At 42.1% G+C, this 22,053-nt stretch overlaps 1 protein-coding gene across 2 annotated transcripts in view; it reads right to left on the bottom strand.

The window, feature by feature from the left end:
- Nucleotides 1–13,879, bottom strand: part of ITPK1 (inositol-tetrakisphosphate 1-kinase) — a 122,759-nt gene extending 108,880 nt beyond the window's left edge. Inside the window, exons 1-2 of one of the 2 annotated variants that reach the window (XM_035888706.1) lie at nucleotides 13,740–13,879; nucleotides 599–623 (exon numbers count right to left, since the gene is read on the bottom strand). In XM_035888706.1, the coding sequence (XP_035744599.1) occupies nucleotides 599–623; nucleotides 13,740–13,864 (150 nt within the window). In that variant the 5' untranslated portion in view covers nucleotides 13,865–13,879. Of the gene's footprint in view, nucleotides 1–598; nucleotides 624–11,567; nucleotides 11,591–13,739 lie in introns of those variants that run through there. The other variant, XM_035888707.1, reaches the window with a different exon arrangement.
- Between the last annotated feature and the right edge of the window lie 8,174 nt (nucleotides 13,880–22,053).

Raw genomic sequence — 22,053 nt, 5'->3', positions numbered from 1 at the left:
ATCTTTTAGGGCTATAGTGCTCTATGTTACAGCTGTCATGGTAACATAATCCCTTTCCCAAATTGCCAACATCTTTTAAGTAACATCTTGTGTGAAATAGACCATTCAGACATGGGAAAGAACAAACGTAGCCAACACCTGAAATTATCTACCTGAAATGGGCTACAACTGGAAGGCACTTAAGTATCATTTCTCTGCTCCCTGGGTTACAAGAACATTCTTTCTGCCACAGTTTTTTTTCAAAGGTCAGCTCCTGTTTCTGTTAAGCCTGACCATCCATGCATGCAGCAAACACAGAGTAACATCACCTAATCAGCTATCAGATCTTATTAATTAATAGACATAAGAAGAGCCTAACTCCATTCCCACTTTCACCAGGGCACTTGCTGAGTTAAAACTAGGTGGGTTCAACACATGCTTCACAAAAGGGGGATCCTCTTTTTCCAAAACCAGTATCCGTAGCAGAGAATTGAATGGAAAAGAAAGAAAAATAATTAAGCCCAAGTCATATTGACATCGAGATGATAGCATTTAAAATCTGTAAGCCTTATTTACAAGAAAATAGAGGGGAAAAAAATCATATATAGTTTTTACTCACCTGCACCACTTCTACTCCTCTTTTCCTGGAAAAGGAAAAAAAAAAAGGAATGGTTAATGTTGGAAACGTGGGGAAAATGTAAAAACAAACACTAATGGAAAAAGGCCTGCTTTACACTAGAATGCAAACAATAAAAATCTGCACTAATGAACCTGATTCAAATTCAGGAAAGCACTTGTTCAATTCCATTCCCTGCCCAGGAAGCACTTCGGCAGCTTCTGAATCATGGCCTCAGAAGTGACCCAAGATGCATACTAAGCAGCTGCACCGCTGGGACTGACACAGCTGCCAGGTGAACAGCGGTAGGAAGTGGGTGATGTTAGGGAGGGAGCATCTCAATTTTAGTCAGTTCTACTTCGCTTTTCATTTCTCATCTGCCCTCAGAGTGTGAGAATTGCACCACAGCACATTCCACATGCTTGATAGATCTTTGATTCCAATCCAAAGATACGTGTATAGACATCAGGAAGAACGAACACAGCACCTTGCAGCCATTTATCCTCTTATTTACACCCTTGTTCTACCCCTGTCAACTTGGTATGCAGAATACTTCCCAGAGCTACACACACAGTGACTTGCATCAGTTGTTCTCTGCTTGAAACCCTTGCCAAGAAACTTTTAATCTGTCCCATGGCTTGTCTTCATCACAAGCACAAAGATACCAGAACAGAGAGACTGTCCCGCAGCTGGAGCACCCTGCCCAGACGTGTCATCCCGCTGCAACTCTATCGCAGATACATCCCCACAGATCCACTGCTCAAGACAGATGATCCATTCTGGAAGCAGTGTATCAAAACCACAATTATCTAAAACTCCAGCTGGTGATTGGTACCGCACTGTGTTAGATGGACGCAACTGTGCTGGCCTCAGGAGCGGCAGTAACCCCTACATCATGTAGCTGTGCCCAAAGAAAAGCTAATAAATTACACAAGCAGCCATGCAAGCAAATATGCACAGATTCAACCCCATAAAGCAAGTACACTCCATTGTCCCAGCCTGAGCAAGCATCAAGCTACAGGCTGGGATGGGACTTTGTGTGTGCATCAGCCCCTGGTGCTGCGGTTTCCTTTGGGCACCAGGGAGACGGACACAGCGTACTGTGATACACCATTCTGGATGGTGAGCAGTCTGGACACCAGAGTGTGTAACACCCCATGGCTTTAGTCACATCCTTGGACTTCAGTTCAAAGACCTGTAGTTGCTCTGGCTCCTGCAAGAACAGACTTCAAATACTTGGGATTTGTCATAAAGGCCCAAGCCTCTGAATGCTGCTTTGTCCCTACAGGGAACAGTTCTAGTGATCCTGAAATGCCAGGGATAAGAGACTGGAGAGGCCTACTAATTGTACACTCAAAAGTTGATAACTGCAATTGGTAGAGCCAATTTGGGTAGGCCTGTAGAGATGGTTGTCTACTCTGCTGGTATGAGAGTTGAGATTCAGGTACACGCAGCAAGACAATGCTCTGTCATCGCATTTGACAAGTTATAGAATAGAATAGAATCATAGAATTGTCTAGGTTGGAAAAGACCTTTAAGATCATCAAGTCCAACCGTTAACCTAACCCTGCCATCCCACCTCTAAACCATGTCCCTAAGCACCTCATCTATCCTTCTTTTAAATACCTCCAGGGATGGTTGATGTATGTTCAGGCTCGTTTGGACCCACATGAAGACAAATGTCCGCATTATTCAACCGGACAAGAACACTTCTGTACAAAACACAGCAAAACTCGGGTGAAATATTCTGCCTCCTCATCGGATTCAAGCTAATTTTTTGATATGGCATTTTACACCATTAATAGACAGCATCAGAAAAACGCTTGGAGCCAAGGCAGTCCACGGCTTCCAGTCTCCTTGGTCTTGCATTACTCAAGCAAAACAATCCATTTCTGCTCTAGTCTTGAGAGCAGAACTGAATCTTTGGCACAAAGCCCAGCCATCTCTGCTCCATGCCACCCTCCCAATATATGCAGGCTGTTTAAGTATGTTATAACCTTCTCCTCACTTTGAAGACATAGGAAAGTTAACTTAAAAATCAAAAGCCTCAGCAAGCACAGGACAGGAATCTCTCTTCCTCGTTCCCACTAACCCCCTATGTGAAAACCGAAGACCCTTTTTAGAGAGGTCACAGAGCAGGACTGTCTAACTCTGCCCTCAATGCTTTTCTATCTAAAAGCGTCTGTGTTGTCCATAGTTGCAACTGCTGCACACTAGTGAATACACAATGGCTCCTCCAGTTTTCTGCCCAGTACAGTAAGTCTTTCTTTTGGAGGCCATTACAAAGATGCCCAAAGGGACAGGCAATCAGTCAGCATCTATGACACAAATTGCTCCCTTCTTCCACTTTACCAGTCTGGAGTTTCGCTAGCCTAGAAGCAGCATGCGCTGCACAGGCACAACAGAGAGCTCATCGTTGCTCAGCAAGGAAATTAAAAAGAAAATGAAACCAAGCACCTCTTGCAGAGAATTTCAAAGCCCTCTTGCAGATAACAGTAGCCTGTAAGTGGTGGGTGATTAATATACTGCCATTACGGCGTGGGAAGCATTGCTGCAGACCATCACCTGAGGCTGGCCAGATGCGTTCCAACTGTGTTTTGAGAAGAAAATATGAATCTCATAGAGAAAACTTAATAGCCAAATTGTTGAAACAATGATTTTCATACAGCTAAGCCAAGACAAATAAGAAATATTAGGTGGGGAATGCTGTTTTTGTAAATTAGGGCAGGAGCCTGTTCAGAAGCATTCCAAGTATTGTAAGCTAAAACTTAAAATAACCAAACCAGCTACATTTTTGCTGTGTCTGCCCTGGTGTAAACGGAACAACTCAAAACTGCCATTGAAATACACCAGGCTTCAGACAGGACTGCTCCAGAGCCCCCTGAAGAATAGAGGCTGATGGCAAAGGCTGCATTTCTTGCCATGCCTGCATACACACTGAGTAAGCTTTGTTCTACTTCAAAGAAAAATACTTGCAAGCTGGTTGCCAAATCCACTTCAGAAAGAATCAGTCCAGAAGTTTTCTATAATCCCCTCAAAACGGACGCTGCATATTTTTTGGGACTTACTGAAACTGATTGTGCTGCCCCAGTGGAAGGGAAGCAGCCAGACCAGTACACAAGCAGGGAGAGAAGGGGTGCCTGCTGTTGGGTATGACATCACACATGCTTAAAAAGCTACTGGAAGGAGGAAGCGATTACCATGGTTGGCTTCTAGCGCTGGGTCTTCCCCTTTTTCAGAAGGGGGAGGAAGGACCCTTTGGTTATCTGAAACATGACAACTTTTTATACTTAAGTCCAGGGGACCAGAAACCACAGAAGCATACATATTTTGAGGATTAGTTAATTTGGGGAAAAATCCCCATACCAAAATAGCTTTTTTTGAAAATAAGTTATTTAAAAACAAAAGGTATCAAAACTAACCAGGACGTCAAGCAACCACGCACCTCAGTTCTAGTACTAGCTGATTCTCTGCCTCAAAGATTTCCTAAGCCAGTGACTCTGGGCTTTTCAGCTGGGCAAGTCACAGCTGCAGGCTCACATCCCTTACGCAACCAAGCATGCAATGCCATCTAACCACACTAACTGCCTCATGTCTCATGTGAAAGGGCCTGGGGATAGGCATGGAAAGAAAGCTGATCCAATACATGAGAAACTCTAGGACCCTCAAAAAATAGAGAGAATGAAGCAGGCTGTGGGCCACAAGCAATTCCCCAATAAGGGCCTGTCTGTGTGGGACACTCAGTGGAGACACAACAGTTGCCAAATTAACTGCTCTGAAAGTCTGACAGAGCCATGAACCAGCCACCACTCCTTCATATGATGCTTAAAAAGCTAGTAAGAAAAATACATCCTACAGCCTTGGTGCATTCTTTTGGGCTGTTTCTTTAGCAGAGGACAAGGCTTTCCAATAAGCTATGCTTAGACATGCACCGTAGATGCACTTAACATACATGATATACTATGACAAACTCCTCTCCCAATGCAAAGCACCAATGTTTGCATGTGTACAGGACTGCAGCTCAGACACAAGGAGAGAACTGTGAATTCTGCAGACAAGCCAGACAAATGAGACAGTTAAAAAAAAATTGAGGGACACAAGAATGTGTCTAGGCTAGGCAGAATGATTCCAGAGGTACCAATGCCTATTTCAAAGGTGCTGACTCCCAGGGGGGCTATTTCACTTGGCGTACTGACCACTACCTCTTGTGTCCCTCATGGTATTGTCCATGACCCTTCTTTCTTCCCACGTAGCTTGAAATTGAGCCGCAGCCTACCAGAGGAAGTGCTCCCATTCCCAGCTGGCCTGGCTGCCTCCTGATATTGGCAATAGGCTATACAAAACCCACAGCAAGTCTCTTTTTCTGAGGGGAAAAAGAAGATCATTATTAGCTGTATTTCCCTCCTCCCTCCAAAGAGGCAACACAACTGGGTCAAAGAGAGACTGTGTCTGCCTGCTTTCATTGAACAAATGTTTGAAAAATGGTCAGTTCTAAACTATACTCTCAGAGGTCACTATTTTAAAATACATTTCATTCCAAAGACCATCTAGACAGGGATCTTGTACTCCAACCACCAGCCCAGGAAAAAAAAAAAAGAATTATTAGCAAATGTTAGAAAACCTCTAGGAGAAAAGAGAAGGGGGAAAAGTGTTTGAAACTAAAACCCTAACTTACAGCAAAGCTTCAATGTCTTCAACTGGCACAGTATGCCTAAAGCTATGGAAACCTATTCAGGTGCAGCACAAATTACTAACTGGTGCTTCTCATGTTCCCTTCCTTCAGCACACAGCTCTGCTGAATCACACACTATGACATTTAAAGGAAAAGTAGAATGTTTAAGTAACTGCTACATTAGCCTGCAATACTGAATAAAACCCAGAAGCTTGTTATGACTATACATAGTTCTATACCTGAAACCAGTGGGCAACTCTACTGGATAATGCAAGCCTCACCATATGCAATAGCAATTAAAATAATTACCATGCAAGTTGACTTCATGTTTAAGTTAGAATGATGCATGGATTTAGAGAAGAATTCAATATCAAGTTACTAAAAGGAATTGATGTTTTACCATAGCCTCAAACTATGTAGAATAGTTGGCTTTTGGGGTTGGGTTTGGTTTTTTTAACATCCAAAGTAAACATTTTGGACTAATTCCCCACAGCATCTAGGACCTGAGCATTATAGCGAATGACAGTTAAAAGAGAAAATTACTATCAGGTTGTATATTATAGCCTTGGTTAAATTAAGTAACAAATTTTTGCTGTCTGGTCTGAGTGATAGATTGAAAAATGCCAAACAGCGTTTACAATTTCAAAAGTAAAAGGCAATCTTTTAATGGTTTTAATAGCCTAAGAAGTTATTAGTGCATGCAGTAAAGTTCATTTTCTCAGACAGGAGAACGTTTCACCTCCAAAATTTCCCATGTAAAAAAGTGGCAAATAATAATAATGCATTGCTTTGATATAAAAAATAAAAACATTTTCCCAGAAAAGCAATATATTGGCATCAAAGGGAGTTGTATAAATATTAATACATCAGAGCAAAAACCTGCACCCACTAAGACCGCACCACACTGAAATTATCAGACATGGAGGAAGCCACCAGGCAAGCAATACCAAAGCAAAGCATGAAAACCAGCAATACTGGCCATCCACAACCTTGCAAACAGCCCATGTCTCCTCTCACCACAAAGGCAAGCTCAGCTTATTTGCCTTAGTTTTTCCATCTGCAGAATACCCTGCATTTCTGTTATTAAATATCTGTGAGGATCTTTGCTTTTATTATTTTTCATCACGGATGGACTCCACCTAATTTTCTATCAGGGAAGCAACCAAGTGGCAACCCCAGCTCAGGGGTGCTCACTGTCCAGGGGCCTCGGCTCGCAGCCACAGCCATCAGTGCACACGGAAGTTGACTGAGGGTATCTGAAATATGGCAAGACTCAGCTGTAACGTGGGGATTTTTCGTGGTTTGTTTTTTTGCACACAGATACCAAGCAGGCAATTAATCACAGTTAATTTTACCAATTTATATCCAACTATTCTTACCTTTCAGCAAGCTCTTCCCCTTCAGTAATCAGTATTTTGGAAAGATTTATGCGTGAAATGGATCAAAATTTGGCATCTGGAGGGGGGGGGTCCTCAATTTTCTCAGTGCATAAAGCATCATAGATCCAAAGGAGAAGGGAAATAAAGTACACCTTTATAGTCTGGTAGCAATGCATGATGTAGTTTAGGGGAGAAAAGGTCTCACTTAAAACTCTTAACTGCCCTTTAGATGGGCTGAAAAAAACCCAAGACTTTGGGCTGTCACAGGGGACCTTTTAAGTAGAAAAAAAATCACAGAAGGTAGCCACATTTGTGCATTTCTTCCTTTTTTTTTATAAACAGGGAATAGTCCAAGCAGTAGGAACCCTCATACATCAGACACTACAACACCATAAGTGATTTTCACACCACCACTCCATTCACACCTGACATTTGGTAGAACCATCTGATCTTCTCCACATCTTCAAAGCACTGTATCATCCCATTTACAGCTATAAAAGTGCTTCTTGGAGTGCTGCGGCAGAACAAAGTGCCCCCAAAATAACTAGAAAATAAAAGAGGATCTTGGTAGGGCAGCATCATCATCATTCTGGTATTCAACTGCAGCACTGCGATGCTTCCACATGCCGCAAATTCCCACCAGAACACACACATGCACCAGCATCTCACATGAAAGAGCCAGCCAGAAACCAAATAACCACTTATCCTGCAAGAGCAACGACAAACTGAAGCATCGTGACTTCAGAAGTTCAAGTAGCAGGGAGAAAAAAGCCACAGAGGAAAGAAACCAGACACTGTAAACAGTAACTAGAGGAAATAAACAGGGAAATAAAACTAGAGGAAATAAACAGTGCCTTTAGTCACTAGATATTAAGACAGAGTTTCAGTAATGGTTTAATGAAACATTTCAGGGCTACTAATTTCAGCATTAAGCGATAGGTATTGTAGAAATAAAATCTGTAAATCCCAAGTCATAAAAGCCATAAAGTCATTAGATATAACTCGAAAGGATCTGTTTTCTTCTGTTTTCGTTTTAAATTAGGCATTTAAGATGGATCAGTGCTGCTGAGCTCTGCCAGACTCTTTTCTGGGAACGAGTGACCCCAGGTTCTGGGAGGCCATAGTCACTGCTTTCCCAGCAGGGACACAAAACCTTTAACCACGGTCTTTTGACAAAAAAAACTGAAGAGCCATCAGTGGAGAGAAGGAATGATTAACAGCTGCACAAAAAATTATTGAAGGCAATGAGTTATTCATCCTACCAGACATTCAGAGACATATTTAGTACCTGATGACAATTATAAGCAATTGGGTAGGGTCCAGCCATCAGCCATAAGCTTATACCACCAGACATTATCAGATCCAGTTCCCAGCTATGGCAGGCAGCCACACCACGTGATCTCTTTATAAACTTATTAAAAACCATCTTCGAACCAAGCTGTTTGGCACTGTATCTTCCATTACAAGACATTAATTTCCCAAAGGTCAGAGTCCTTCAAATTTGCACACTAAATTGTTCCAGCATCATCCTTCAGCTTCAGTAAACTGCTTGCTTCCTTAAGCACTGCAAAGAGCACACATGTCCTCTCTGCTCCCAGCTCCCTTTGTCTCCCCATGACCCCGGTCACCCCAGTGTTAATATGACCCTCTCCAAAAAGCAAACACGTGATCCATCCCTTTCCAAAGTCCTTCTAAGGTCACCAGGCACTGGTGATGACTGAAAGAGACCTGAGAAGAGGCAGCAGAATCAGAAGGCAGAAAACAGTATCCCTTCTAGGGACAGATACGGTATTTATCTTTTATACATATATATTAAACTCTTACTGCAGAAGCTATTAGAGGCTTCTTGAAACGCATGAACACATCTACACTTTACAAAAAAAATGAGCAATAACCTCACACTAACAGGTTTATTATCTGAAGGATGCTTAATATTGCATACTTGCTCGCCAGTGCCATTAGTTGTCACACTGAGGCAAAAGTTTTCTGCACTTGTTGATAAAACTTCTTGGTACTATAACCATAAACCACTTAAATATCTTATTCTCTGAAATCAAGCTTCTAAAAATTTATGTTTTATATTACTTTTAGCAACTCTCCTCCCATATTAATTTAAGCCAGCAGTTACAAATTATTGGTGTCTTATTCTTTCAAATCACAGAATAAGTCACTAGTCAGCAAAAAAAGATTCTAAAACCTTCCACATTGCATTGCCAGTGAAGCCCCAGAAATCAGGTATGCAGATTTTCTTCTTCATCAAGGAAATCTTCACACAACTTGGGCAAGAAAGGCAAGCCCCTATTCACTAAGAGGTACATTAGTTAGCATGGAGAGCTGGCAGCAGGCAAATCGTGTAATGACAGACTGATACAGCTTTAGGTTTACACTGTATGCCAGCTGCATTTTCATGTCCTTCAGTAAATTTTGTCCAGCAATATTGCTCCTACCTTTGCATGGGTCTTTCTAACTTTATACTCAAACAGTTCTCAAACCAAACTAGCAAGCAGTATTAGTCAAATGCCTATTCTCTTAGACTGAGATACCATCGCATCTGAAGTCAGTTGCAGTACCACACCTCTGAACTCGACCTGTAATTATGTTGGCCTCTGCATTGCTTCTGAGCAGTATCAACTCTTGAACAGAGAGGTTTACCAGTAAATTCTTGAACTGCATCAGACAAGATAATCAAGCTTCCTGCCTGTCTGCCTCCTTTCAAAGACCACATCTTTTGTAACAAGAACTAAGAATTAACAAGTGCTGAAGCAATGCATAGAGTCGAATCAACACACACATTCTGCCTACCTACCTATAAATCCATCTAGAAACTGGAGCCTCACCTAGCTTTAAAATCCCTAGCTCAGGTACTAAGAGCTATTTTATTGTGGCAGCACACAGCTTAGTGCAGACTGCAGCACTCACCTGAGGATGTAGCCAGCTTCTGGCTTTTTCAGCCAAACTTTCTTTTTCACTCTTGAAATCCCCTGAACCAGTTTGTTTAAAGCTATGTCACTGGTATCTTCTTGTACTACAGTCAAAGGTAGACTGAACTGCAAGCCTGTTCAGACTGGAAAAGATGACCAGGATGAGAAGGGCAGAGCACAGGTAAGAAGAGAATAGATCTCTCTGTTCCAGCATAGGCAAGGCTGAAAAAGCTAGTCCACCCCACATCTGTACTGGAACACCAACAAAATCAGGTTGTTCTTATAGATATCCACCTAGGAGGAGACCAGCTCTCAGAAACAAAAGATTTAAGCCAGATGCAAGCAAGCCTTGGTTTATTTTGGGCCTTCCTTCAAGCTCCTGCCTCACTGTTCATTGTGACCCAACATAAAGTTATTTACCGTTCGATATGTGTTTTAATTTTTAACTTACATACACGAAGGCTAGTAAAACCTGCATGTATATTTTATAGAGAGCTTTCTCTCAGAACTGTAATAACTACCAATGTGCCCTTATTAAAACAGCTACCTCCCATATTTTGGTTAATCAAATATATTCAAGGTTTCTGGGGCTTTTATGAGGCAAGATGAGATTTACATAGAGGCAACATATAGAATCATGACATTCATTAAGACACCCAGGAAGTTGTTTCATTTGTGGTTTTAGACTTACGCCCCATCAATCAGATTTAGGCATCAAACGATTCTTCTCTATTATTGCAGATAAGCTGTCCAAATCACGAATATTGGTTTACCAGTATTAATGTAAATGGCATACTGTTATCAGCTACCGAGCAAGGTTAAAGAAACAATACAGGGATTTGGGCTGAAAATATAAATCTAGCTATATTTACCTATCTATGTATCTCATTATATCTATCTAGAGGGAGAGAGGGATCTTCAGATTAAATATATTTACGTCATGCCCTACATATAAGCCTTCCCAACACCTCCCTGTTCTATTTGGACAGGAAGAATTCAGATCGAAGGAGTGCAACACATCTGGTAAGCTAACCTACAATGTGCGTAACTCTATTGATAGCAATTGTCTTTTTTTTTTTGGGAACGGAAAGTGAAAGAATAAAGAGAAAAGACAGCAAAAGGTGAACTGGTTTGGTCTCTCAAGCTCACATCAGAATTTTGAGTGCCCAACCTATCCTAGCATACAGTAAGCAGGCTTTCTGGAAGTGCCTGGCAATTGTCCTCTGAGAACGTCACCCCTTCAGGACTTCTCTTAGTTTTAGCCATCTGCCATAGTGATTTTTAACAATCTCGTTGGAGCTTGCGCACAGCTACCTGACAAAAGCATGCAGAAAAATAAATGGTATTAGAAACCATTTACGAGAACCATGATCCAGTCTGTCTTAACTGGACCATAACCCCTCTAGGCAGTGCATCTGTAAAGCATCCTATGCCATCGACCTGGAGAACTACCACAGCACTCTGGGGTTCGAGCAACGCAAATCAACTCTGATAGCAAAAAATTATTCAAGAAAACAGTGTATCTTCTTCAAGCCTCTGGAAGGTTTGCAGAGAGTTTGTGGGTCTCCTACCAAGTTGATAGTCAGCATATTAAGACCATATTGAGGCATTTGTTGTAACAGTGTAGAAGCTTTGAAGAAGAAATTTTGTCATAATCCTTGAAATCCGAGGAATGAATTAAGCGTATCCATGGGGGAATCTCCTTCCTACAAAGGGCACAGGTATGGCAAACCAACCTGAAAAGTCCTCTCTGTCTGCTGGATTCTCACATGCTAATCAAAGATCAGAATTCAGTTTCTTAAACAGAATAAAGTAATGAAAAAAAAAAAAAGGTACTTAAATTAGACTTCTGCATAGGCTAGAAGCTGCCGCTTGCCACACACCTCCCTCTGCCCCCTCCCCATCACCTCTCTCCAGCACGCTACAGGTGCTCTGTTTACTTTCGTAAGTCTTATCTGGATTCCTGCCTTTTACCCAAATAAAAGCACTCTATGGCTTGCCTTGACATTCTGAGAAGGAGCTTCAGCTGCTCTCATCTTCAACATAAGCATGCTGCACAGAGACCGTCAGTCCAGTAGAACCAGTGAGACGAGGCTCTGCTGGGCCCCAGGCTGGTACTGCAAGTTCTGCAGGTCTCCTGCACGCTGTGATGGAGAACAAACACACACCTCCACTCTGCTAAAACCAAGGGATACAGAGAGAAGAGCATGCCTGCCAAGCCAACTTTCATCTAGAAATTACTTTTTATGCACTAACCCTGAAACCAAATGCTGTACGTCCACTGCAACCTTCCAAGACTTTGGCAAACAGCCTTGAATAAACCTTTTGGGAGTTTTTATAGAGGCCAGACACCCACTGAGACATGCATGAGAAATGTGTAATACACAATTTTTTTTCCACTTCTTGGATTTCTAAAAGAGACTGGGCATTTTTTTTTTACAGAAATGAGAGATATATTTAGGCTCAGCAACTTGCCATGCAAAAATGCATTTATTCAACTCCAGCCAGGCTTCAAGTAAGATATATAGATGTCTGGGGCTTTTTCCTTCATGCAAATCTGCATTATACAAACAAGAGAAAGTTAACACAAGAAACTTAACATGTCTGCTCACTGAAGAAACCTGATTGCAACTTTTCCCCCTGCCCTCCGCAAGGGACAGCCCCTAATGGTTGGCACTGTACCAGTCAGACACCAAGTCTCCCTCAAGTTTCATTAGCTTTGAGAGCACTTGTGATTTCTGGTCTCCTACACTCACCAAGTGACCACTGTTTGCATATGCAAGGAAAAAATTTTCCTCGTCACTTAATGGAACCAGAGTCAGTCATAGATTCATAGACATAACGGACAAGAAGAGCCTATGCCGAGAAGTTACTGTGGCCAGCTATACACAGTCACAGATACCAGCCCAGTGTTTCATCAGGTTAAAAGGACATCCATGGAAAGATTTCGCATGAAATAATTAAGTAAGAGATGTTCCTAGAAATCTTTTCTCTGCAAACTCTGCATCAGTTTAGGCTCACATAACTCATCCAGTCAGTTCCTCTGTTTTGTTTGCTCCCTTTGCGATGCATTTCAAGCTTCAGCCTTTAGTTTAGGGCACTTATGAATGCAGCTGTCATTTTAAAGAGCACTGGCTGGTTAAGCCCCATATGAAAAGCTGGCTAAAAGCAGTTCCAGTATCATCTGAAACTGGGTTTCACCTTTATTTCACTGTGCAGCTCCCCCCAAACATTGTATGAACCATGTCAATAGAAAACAGAAAAGCACTTGGAATCTGAAAAGTGCAATTCTGCAGCCTAGTACCTTATTTGAGAAGGAAAAGATGTTCAGCAGAAAATACATGGTACAGATTAAAAAAATATGAACTGGATTACTTTTCTCCATTTGAACAGATTCAGATGCCAATACCAATAATGGGAATTTCCTTCCCCTGCAACTGACTCTTCTGCTTGCATTTACATCAACATAGATCAAAGAAAAGTGATTTTACTTTATTTGGAAGCCTCATTAGAGAGCCTTGTAATAAAATGAAAGGTTGGCTTCCAACAACTGATGATCATACTGTTTGAAAATACTCCATTTATTGACAAGTGGCCAACTTTCAGGAGAAGCAACAGGATAGATCGTTTGACAGTGCTGCAGTGAATCATCTTGGTGATCTGCACAAATTACACATGATCCTGGAAATCAAATGAAATGTCTGCAACATGCAATATTTGAGATAGATCCTTTTTTTCTTAATTAGGACCACAATGGAGAGACAGCAAATAATAAATATTTTTTATTATACAGCATACAGAATAATATTAAGAGGTGATGTGAATATTTGGGGTTAGGGGGAACAAAACCAACCAAACAAAAAACCCACCACACACACCCTGGGCAAAAGCCTTACCAAAAGGTTCAGATAACAGAATAGAGGTTTCCATTGGTCTAATTGAATGGGGCTGCAGTTTGAGGAGTTGGAAATCCAACACCTGGAACAAGGTACTGCTGCCAACCTTTTAATATCAAGGCAGCATAGCTCATGAAGATTCACAGAAATATACCAAAAGCTTTGGGCAGGGATGAGCATAGGACTGTTATGCATAGGATCAGCCAAGGTAAGAAAGCACAAACTTGAAGCTGGAGCAGAGATTAGACAGCAAGATGAAAAGTCTCCATCACTCACAACAGTTTCTGCACCTGAAAATGGCAAAACAGTATCTCTGAGAAATCCACCCCAGCTGGTGAAAATTCCCTGTCCTGGTGTCTAGACCACTTCAGAGCTCTGCCTTGGGCCAACACCCACAGCATGTGACTTGCTGTCTCCCACACCCTGACCCTCCATGGCACATCTTGCTACTAATCTCTCTCACAGACACACTGGGGTACACGCACACAGGGCACTCCCATTAATCCTGCCCTTGTTTTTTTCATAACTTATCCTAGACAGCAGCTGTTACACCCATCATTTCCATCAGTGACTGAGCACACGTGCTTTAAGACTACAACTTTGCCAAATTTGGCCAGGGCACACAGGAGCTGATACACAACCCCCAAAATGTTATTACATTTTCTAACCAGACCCTGCTGTAGCCCAGATTTGGATCTGCTAGGAGGTCTGCTACACTGTGTAACTGGAAGAACCAGACAAGTTTTGGGCCTCCTCAGATTTTCTAGAAGCTGCCTTGACAAGCTAACTGATACCATCATACTGAGGCTCTGTTACTCATACCCTCATTCTCCCTCTCAGGAAAAAAAGCCAACAGTTCAGCTGCATCTTTTTACATTTGTTTCTTTTTATGGACTTATGTAGATGGTACCTGCCCCTCCCCATTACAACATTGGTGTGATCACAACGCGCTGATGAGTTAAGATAACCTAAAACCCTCTTAAAGGGAAAAATAAAAAGCTGAATTTCTATTCTAATCTACCTAATTACCATTGTCCTTATCATTGCTAAGGAGGCGGATGTATAAACAGCTGATCCAGTTTTTGAGTAGGAGCTGGAAAGGCAGGCACAAAGGCACAGTAGCAGCTAGTTGTTTTCCTCTGGGTTATTTTTGTCTGGCTCCGCCCTGAAACTCCCTCTTCAATCCCAATAATTGGCAGCAACTAATTAGAAGGAAAAATGCAAGTAGTTTATTACATGTTTGATTAAATGTTGATTACATGTTTGATTAAACATGATCACAGAACAAATCTCCCTTGGACAAGTGTATTCATTTTCTCTTGCTCACTTCTTTTGTTTGTCGACATAAGAGATAAGAACTGTGGAGATGATGCTATACCACACACTGGGATTTCAAGCCTATAGATGACTGCACACAGAATCACAGAATTGCAAGGGTTGGAAGGGACCTCAGGAGATCATCTAGTCCAGCCCCCCTCCTAAAGCAGGTTCTCCTAGAGCATGTTACATAGGACTTCATCCAGGCGGGCTTTGAATATCTCCAGAGAAGGAGACTCCACAACCCCCCTGGGCAGCCTGTTCCAGTGCTCCGTCACCCTCAGAGTAAAGAAGTTTTTCCTCATATTCAACTGAAACCTCTTATGTTTCAGTTTGCACCCACTGCCCCTTGTCCTGTCGCTGGACACCACTGCAAAGAGTCTGGCTCCATCCTCATGACTTCCACCCTTAAGATATTTGTACATGTTGATGAGGTCCCCTCTCAGTCTTCTTTTCTTCAGGCTGAACAAGCCCAACTGTCTCAGCCTTTCCTCGTAGGGAGATGCTCCAGTCCCTTTATCATCTTAGTTGCACAACGCAAGGCAAGGAGAAGCTGACAATTCCCCTGCTGTTTCAGGTTGCTTTCCATGTTGCCCATCACCAAATGCACACTGCTAACCTCCCCATGTTCTCTCTTTAGGGCTTCCACATTTGATTGAAGAGTGTCATATGCAAGATCAGCTCAAAGATACTGCCAGAATTACATCACAAGTTAACTGGAGATACAATCAGCTTAAAGGAAAGGGACTTGTAGAAAGTTTATAACTTCCAAATTGCTGTAAATCTGAAGTACGTACAAGGACTCATTATGCGTGGGGAAAAAAACGCATTAAATAACAGCTTTAAACAATGCTGAAAATTCTGGATGTCTTAGATGGATCCTTGAACTACATCTGCTGCGGAAAGTGATTTTTGCTCATCCCATTCGCTGTCACTTAAGACAAGAGATACCAAGTAGCCGTTAACTGAAATGACCGAACCATGTAATACTATTAGGATTTTACACACAGAGAAACGTACACTTTTACTGCTCAATCTCTTAGTAAATAAAAATAACATTTGCTCAGAATATTTTCATGAATTCTTGTTTGAGAAAGCAAAAGAAAATCCTTCACCAAGTTTCTGCTTTTACACTCCACTAGCGCATCTATCTGCAACAGCAGGATTTCTTATCCCAAGAAGTCTTTTTCCCAGGCAGCATGTTTTCACAAGTCTTTGCACATCAGATCCCTGCAGTCAGCCGTGTTTCATGAAGATATGAGGCTGCTCCACTCCCAGCTTTACGTAACCCCCTTGCACACAGTTGCTCAGCCTCGCTGACTTCACCCTGGCACTGGGCAGGTATTATTTGCCTACTTGGACTTGCACGCTTGGTCAGCACACAGTCCAAGGTGCTACAGCAAGCTCCAAAATCCACAGACATCACCTCAAGGGCTGAACCTATTCCCATTTAGCAAAAATGTTCCTCTTCAAAATATTTCCAGTCCTCAGGAACAATCAAGTTGTGATGGTTATAAAACAACAATCAAAACCTTGTGGAAGTTGCACTCTAAGAGACCATAAACTGTCTTTATCTTATTTGGACTACACCCTTACATCTCAATGAAGCACTACATCACCCCTAATTATTTTCTCTAATTAGTTTCCAGATAAAAGTAAAAAAAATTGCCAGGATAATAATTTTTTTCCAGACTTTCTTAACACCTAGATTTTTTTTCCCTCCATCTGAATTCTAGCATTATCTTCCATGACGTGTAAAAGAAGCTCTCCTCCAGCCAGGCGGGCATGTCTCCACACCACTGCCCCAAGGCGGACACCAGACACACATCACCCCAGTCCCACAGACAGCTCTCAGACCTTCGAGGCTGCAGACCACCCAGCACCCTCCGCAAGGCACAGCTAACCAACAGCCCGTCAATGTCAGGCTAACCGTATCAAGACCAGCCTCGATTTTGCAACAGAATCCTCTCTCAAGGCCTGGCTTCAAGAGAAGACTAGTTTCAGTCTCAAGTACTGGTTCAAAAAATTTGCGCTTTAACAACAAGCACCAGCCTGCGTATTGGTTAGACGTAACGCCCACAGTTCCAGTTACTCATTTCAGATGGAGTTTACAACAGTAACTATGTACCCCAGGGCACTTTTAAACCACAGACCCTGCTTACAGAGGTACACGACAGCTTTATTTATATCCTTGTCTTACTTCAGGATATTCAGTCAGAAGTGATGCTGGAAAGATAACAGACCATTTTGTTACGATTTTATTCCACTGTTTTCACATTGTGGTGTTCTCCTTAGAAAAATCCTAGTAAGGTCATGCCTAGACATTTCAGGAGAACTTTTCCTGGTGGAGAATAACTTCTCTACTCATATCACTAGGGGAAAAAAAAAGCCTACAGACAAACAATTAGGAAACGAAATTTAAAAAATCTAAAACTGCATTTTTGGCCATTTAAGGCTATGAACTGAGAAAGAATGAAAAAGCTCTTATGTCAAAACAAACCAAAATTTTAAATATTATTAAAAGCAGGAAGATTTGTCTTTATCAAGTATTTGTCTGTAAAATATTTCACTGTAACTAAAGCACTAACCCACGAAGTCTTACATCCCACCTAACAAGAAACTATTTACAGACACTTCTAAAGATAACCTGCATGCTAAACTTGGCATTAAACTCCTCCCTCTGCCCATACACAAGAGAGAGAACTACAGAGAGAACATAACATCAAAGATCAAATTTCTTCCCATTTGTTCCTCAAATTTTACCACTGCTTTGGTGCTAGTATTGCTCAAGATGCATTATCTAATGTCTCTATCCACCTACAGCCATACAGTTCTTGTGCTATAATGGCACCAAGTCAAACATCACTTGGTCTTGCACCTTTCTAGTAGTTTAACTAGGCATGGCATGCTTATGCTGTTGAGTACCAAACACCTACACTGATGATGAACGTGCTAGGAAAATATGGGCGACAGAAGCTGTGGATGAAGCTTACCACTACAGACACTTCACACAGCACTACTGTTCCCTACCTCCTTCCTGGGTTTTGCAGAGGAGCTGCATGAGCTCTTCTTTGTAAGGTGCTGTCCCTTGAGATGTAAGGCACAGGTCTGCTGTTACATCAGACAACTACAAGATTAACACTGCAGGCTTCTATCCTCGGTAAGAACCCACTAGAACCAAGCAGATTTTACGCAAACCACTTTCACAGGGCAGAACTGTCTGCTAAATCCTCTGGGTTTTGCCCTCTCTCATTGTAGGTCCTTATCAAAATAACCAGTCAAGCAAAGGCATTACAGAGCCATGCTGCTTTACCTTGGGTAACAGCATTCTTTCTCTGTTGTTCATTCCATGACACTAAAAGCAAAATCACTGTAAGTAATTTAATACTTGTACAGAGAGATTAACTGGACTTGTCTGGAAATGAGCCTCACTTGGGAAACTACTCCTCCCACATGGACACATTAGGATCACATGAACAGTTGTATTCTATCCATCAACTCTTCCACTTGCTATATACCCTTTACATAAGAATGCAACAGATGACAGTTACTTCCCAGCAATTAAGCCACAGAGAAGACTTCCAAGGTGTTCTTGAATAACTAGCTTAGCAGATTTTCTAAGAACTGACACCATGACATAACTGAAGCTACAGAGCACTACTCAAGCTGTTCCTCTGGAAGCTCTCCTTTATAGCAGAAGTTTGTATTTGTTCCATAAGCCCAGATACAAAGGTGTTTTTAAACAGCTAAGTTAGAACTCAATTTTTCAATGTAGAGGTTTCATATGAAACAGTTTCAAGATTGATAACGTCTGAGGAGGACATACTGAGTCCTATCCACGTCTCAGTCAGAACAAGTCCCAGGGACAGGAGGCTAGGACTATAACCTCTGCCTCTCACGCTGGCCCTCAGTATTTCAGCTGATGCTCTTTAGCCCCCCACCCACCTCACTGCTCCCTCACTTAAATACTCCTTGGAGCAGTGAGGCTCCCACTGGCTGCATCCCACAGGCTCAGGCTCAACAGTTATCCTGGCCACTTCTGCATTTCAATCCAGAACGCCCACCTACCCTACACTGCTTGTGTGCACGAAGAACTTCTCCTCTTCAGTCCTTCCATGTTCATCCTGCAGTACCCACTGTCTTCATTTGCTGTTCTTAGAGACCCTGAACATGACATCTGCTCATTCTGCAACCCAAAGACAGTGGGCTAAAGAGTCCTCAAGCCTTCCCAGTCCTTGCCTGGGAGGGTACTGCAGCCATCCCAGCTACTCTCTCACTTCAGTGATACAAGAGAAGGTGGTAGCTGTGGTCCTGCCCTTTCTATCCTCCACAGCAGGGCAGTCTGGGAGGAAAGAGAAAAGCACCTGCTAGGGACCATCCTACCTTTCACACCCAAGACAACCAATAGTGAGCTTTTGGATGGCAGTGATCATTTTGGACATTGTCTGCCATAAACCGGCATCTGCATAGCAACAACAATCCTGAATTTCATAGCTTCTGTGCTTATGCTCAAGATGACAGTTGGATTAGCCATCCTGGGCTAGTACCATCACCAAGTACTCTATTCAGAATGGGAACTACTCCAGCAGCCCTTTACCACTCACTACTTACCTGCCTAATGGACAAAGCAATCACAGCTTTGCTTAACATAATTTCTTCAACACAAGTGGGACCATACAGAAATCCTTCCAAAGGATTTCCAAAGCCAAAAGGAAAAGACCACATTAAAGCCTCCTCCCATCAAAAACAAACAAAACCAACAAAAAAACCTCCAACAAACACACATCACCAGAAAACCACACCTTAGAGAGGCAAGACAGAGTGAGCAGAAAGGCAACCTCCAGCAGATCAAGAGCATGGGAAACCTATGAGATGCTGTCAGCCTGAGCATAAAATAAGAACACCCATAATAAGGATCTCCTGAAGCCAAATGCATTGCATCAGGGAAAGAAGCTATTACGAGACCACAACTAACCCCGAAAATCGTGGTAAAAAGAAAATAGTCTCTCTCACAGCAGGACAATTCAACAACATGGACTTCCTTGAGAAGGAGTAGGAACAGCGCCCCAACTTAAGCACACGTGTGACCCTTGCCTCAGATCAGGAAGGGTGTTTACAACACCTCAGGAAGGGTGCTTACACCACCTCAGAGCATCGCCCAGCAGGCAGCCTGCTCTGATCACCACAGATGTCTTCTTTCCTAGATGTGGCTCACAGCTGTCCATTTGAAAAGCAACCAGGAGAGAAGGTCCTGGGCCTCATAGTCTAAAAAGCCTTCATTCTGTTTGGGGGATTTTTCTTCTCTCAAGCAAGACCAACCCTTGGAACTTACAGAGGGAGACTAGCTGAACACGGTCTGTTCTGCAGACATACTGTTTTCAGCCCTGTAGATGAGACAACTGACACAAACAGAGCCCACCTTAAAATACTGAGCTTCATCTAAAGCAAATTAACCACTCCCTTTGTTTTCACTTGGGAGTGTTTAGCTTGCACTCCTCTGCTTTCACTGCTGGGATGTGATCTGGCCAGTCGTGGCTATATCCTTACCTGTAAAGGAAGACCGAAACGCTGCCTGTGCTGCTTGTCGATCACTTGAAAGAGGTATTCTGCTATTTCTCAAGCATCATTTCAGAAGACGCACCAAATGACTCTATTTTTCAGAAAATAAATATGCAGTCTTAAAATCTCCTAGGAGATCCAGGGCCCCATTTAGAGGGGAAAAAATAGTTTTTTGATACAATGGTGAACAGCAGCTTCCATTAGAAAAAAGGTTGCAGAGCGTACCTGATCTTTTAATTTTTAAATAAGCATGACAAAACCAAGCTGCTACCCACTCCTGATACAACCCTCAGCCAGCCAATCATTCAAGTCTTTCAGACGTTTACTACAAGTAAAATTGTGTATAATAAACACAAAGGGGTAAAGACTTCCTGAAGAGCCAGTCCCAGTAAACAACCTGCAGATGTGAAAGAAAATTAATCACTTCTGAGAAGCGATTTTTTTTTCAATTCACAGCGAGATGAGTAAGTTACATAGTACCTTCTTAGATAAGCTGCTATAAGAACAATAAAAGACTCCTACTTTTTGAGATTTTTTTTTCCCCAACGTTCCCATATTAGGTAAACTGTTTTGTCACTACAAAACCCCTGCCATTAGCCTCAGCAGGTTTAGGCTCAATCTCAAATGTATTTGTAGCTTCCAGAGTTTTCATTTTCCTGTGTTTCATCAGATCTTGTGTGCACTTGGAAAATGGCAACTACTTGCTCTATCCTCAGGGTTACAAGGGCCTTCTTGGACCTCATGCACCCACACAAGAAGCAGAGGAAAACACAAACAAGCAAACTACCCTTACCACTATCACTGTCTCTTCTGGACTGGACTGTTACACAGCCTCCTGGCTCCTTCTCTCCTCTTTGCTTTTCAGACTATAGCTTCATTTTCACCACAAACTAAAATGACCAAGTTAGGAAAGTCAGTGCAAGAAGATGAAATCTTAGCTTGGCAAAAGCTGAGTAATCACTTGCTCTGTGTATGATAAACTGAAAACATTTACTAGTTAAATAGGTCAGAGAGAACAGCAGTTAAGAGACAGCTAAAATTCTTAAAACATGTTGGGTTCCTCAACAACTGGGTTCAGTGACATTTCTTTTACAGAAATCATCGATGAGGAGCAAACAAATTTGAACTTGAATTTTTAATTTTGAACCATGGCTTGGAGTAGATAGATATGAATTAAGAGCTGCTGACAAATATCAAGATAAAATAATAAACACTTCGGTTCTCCTTTGAGATCCAATGATCTCTGAGCAATTTGCAGTCAGTTCAGCCACACCACAGCATTGCAACTGGTTTTTGTTATTTCCACATTTGACACGTAGAAAAATATTATATTGGGACATTCGCTGATTTGCTTAAGTTACAATGAAGCCTACTACAGAGCCAAAAGCTAACCCTGTTTTGTCTGCCAGGCCAGTGCCTGATTCAAAAGACTTTTCTCTATTATCTCTATTGGATCAGAGAATAATCCTTGATTTGGAAACTCCCTGTACAACCCCCACCCTAGTGAATACATGGAAGACATCAAGATTTAAACACATTTCAATTGTTTGCAGCTCATGTACACACACCTAAGACTTGACTCATACTTCAAAGCTGTCCAGGCAGCGTGCTTCAAAAACCCCTCGTAGTCAAACTATACATTTACAGTACAGCAGGAAAGAGCTGCCTCTCAGGTTTTCTGGCACTGGCCTTGCAGGAACGCGCTTGTGTGCCC

This window comes from Egretta garzetta, unplaced genomic scaffold (assembly GCF_000687185.1).
Source record: "Egretta garzetta isolate BGI_Z169 unplaced genomic scaffold, ASM68718v1 scaffold361, whole genome shotgun sequence".
Classification (NCBI taxonomy): domain Eukaryota; kingdom Metazoa; phylum Chordata; class Aves; order Pelecaniformes; family Ardeidae; genus Egretta; species Egretta garzetta.
The sequence above is the reverse complement of the archived record's forward strand: the minus strand, read 5'-3'. Positions and strand labels throughout refer to the sequence as shown.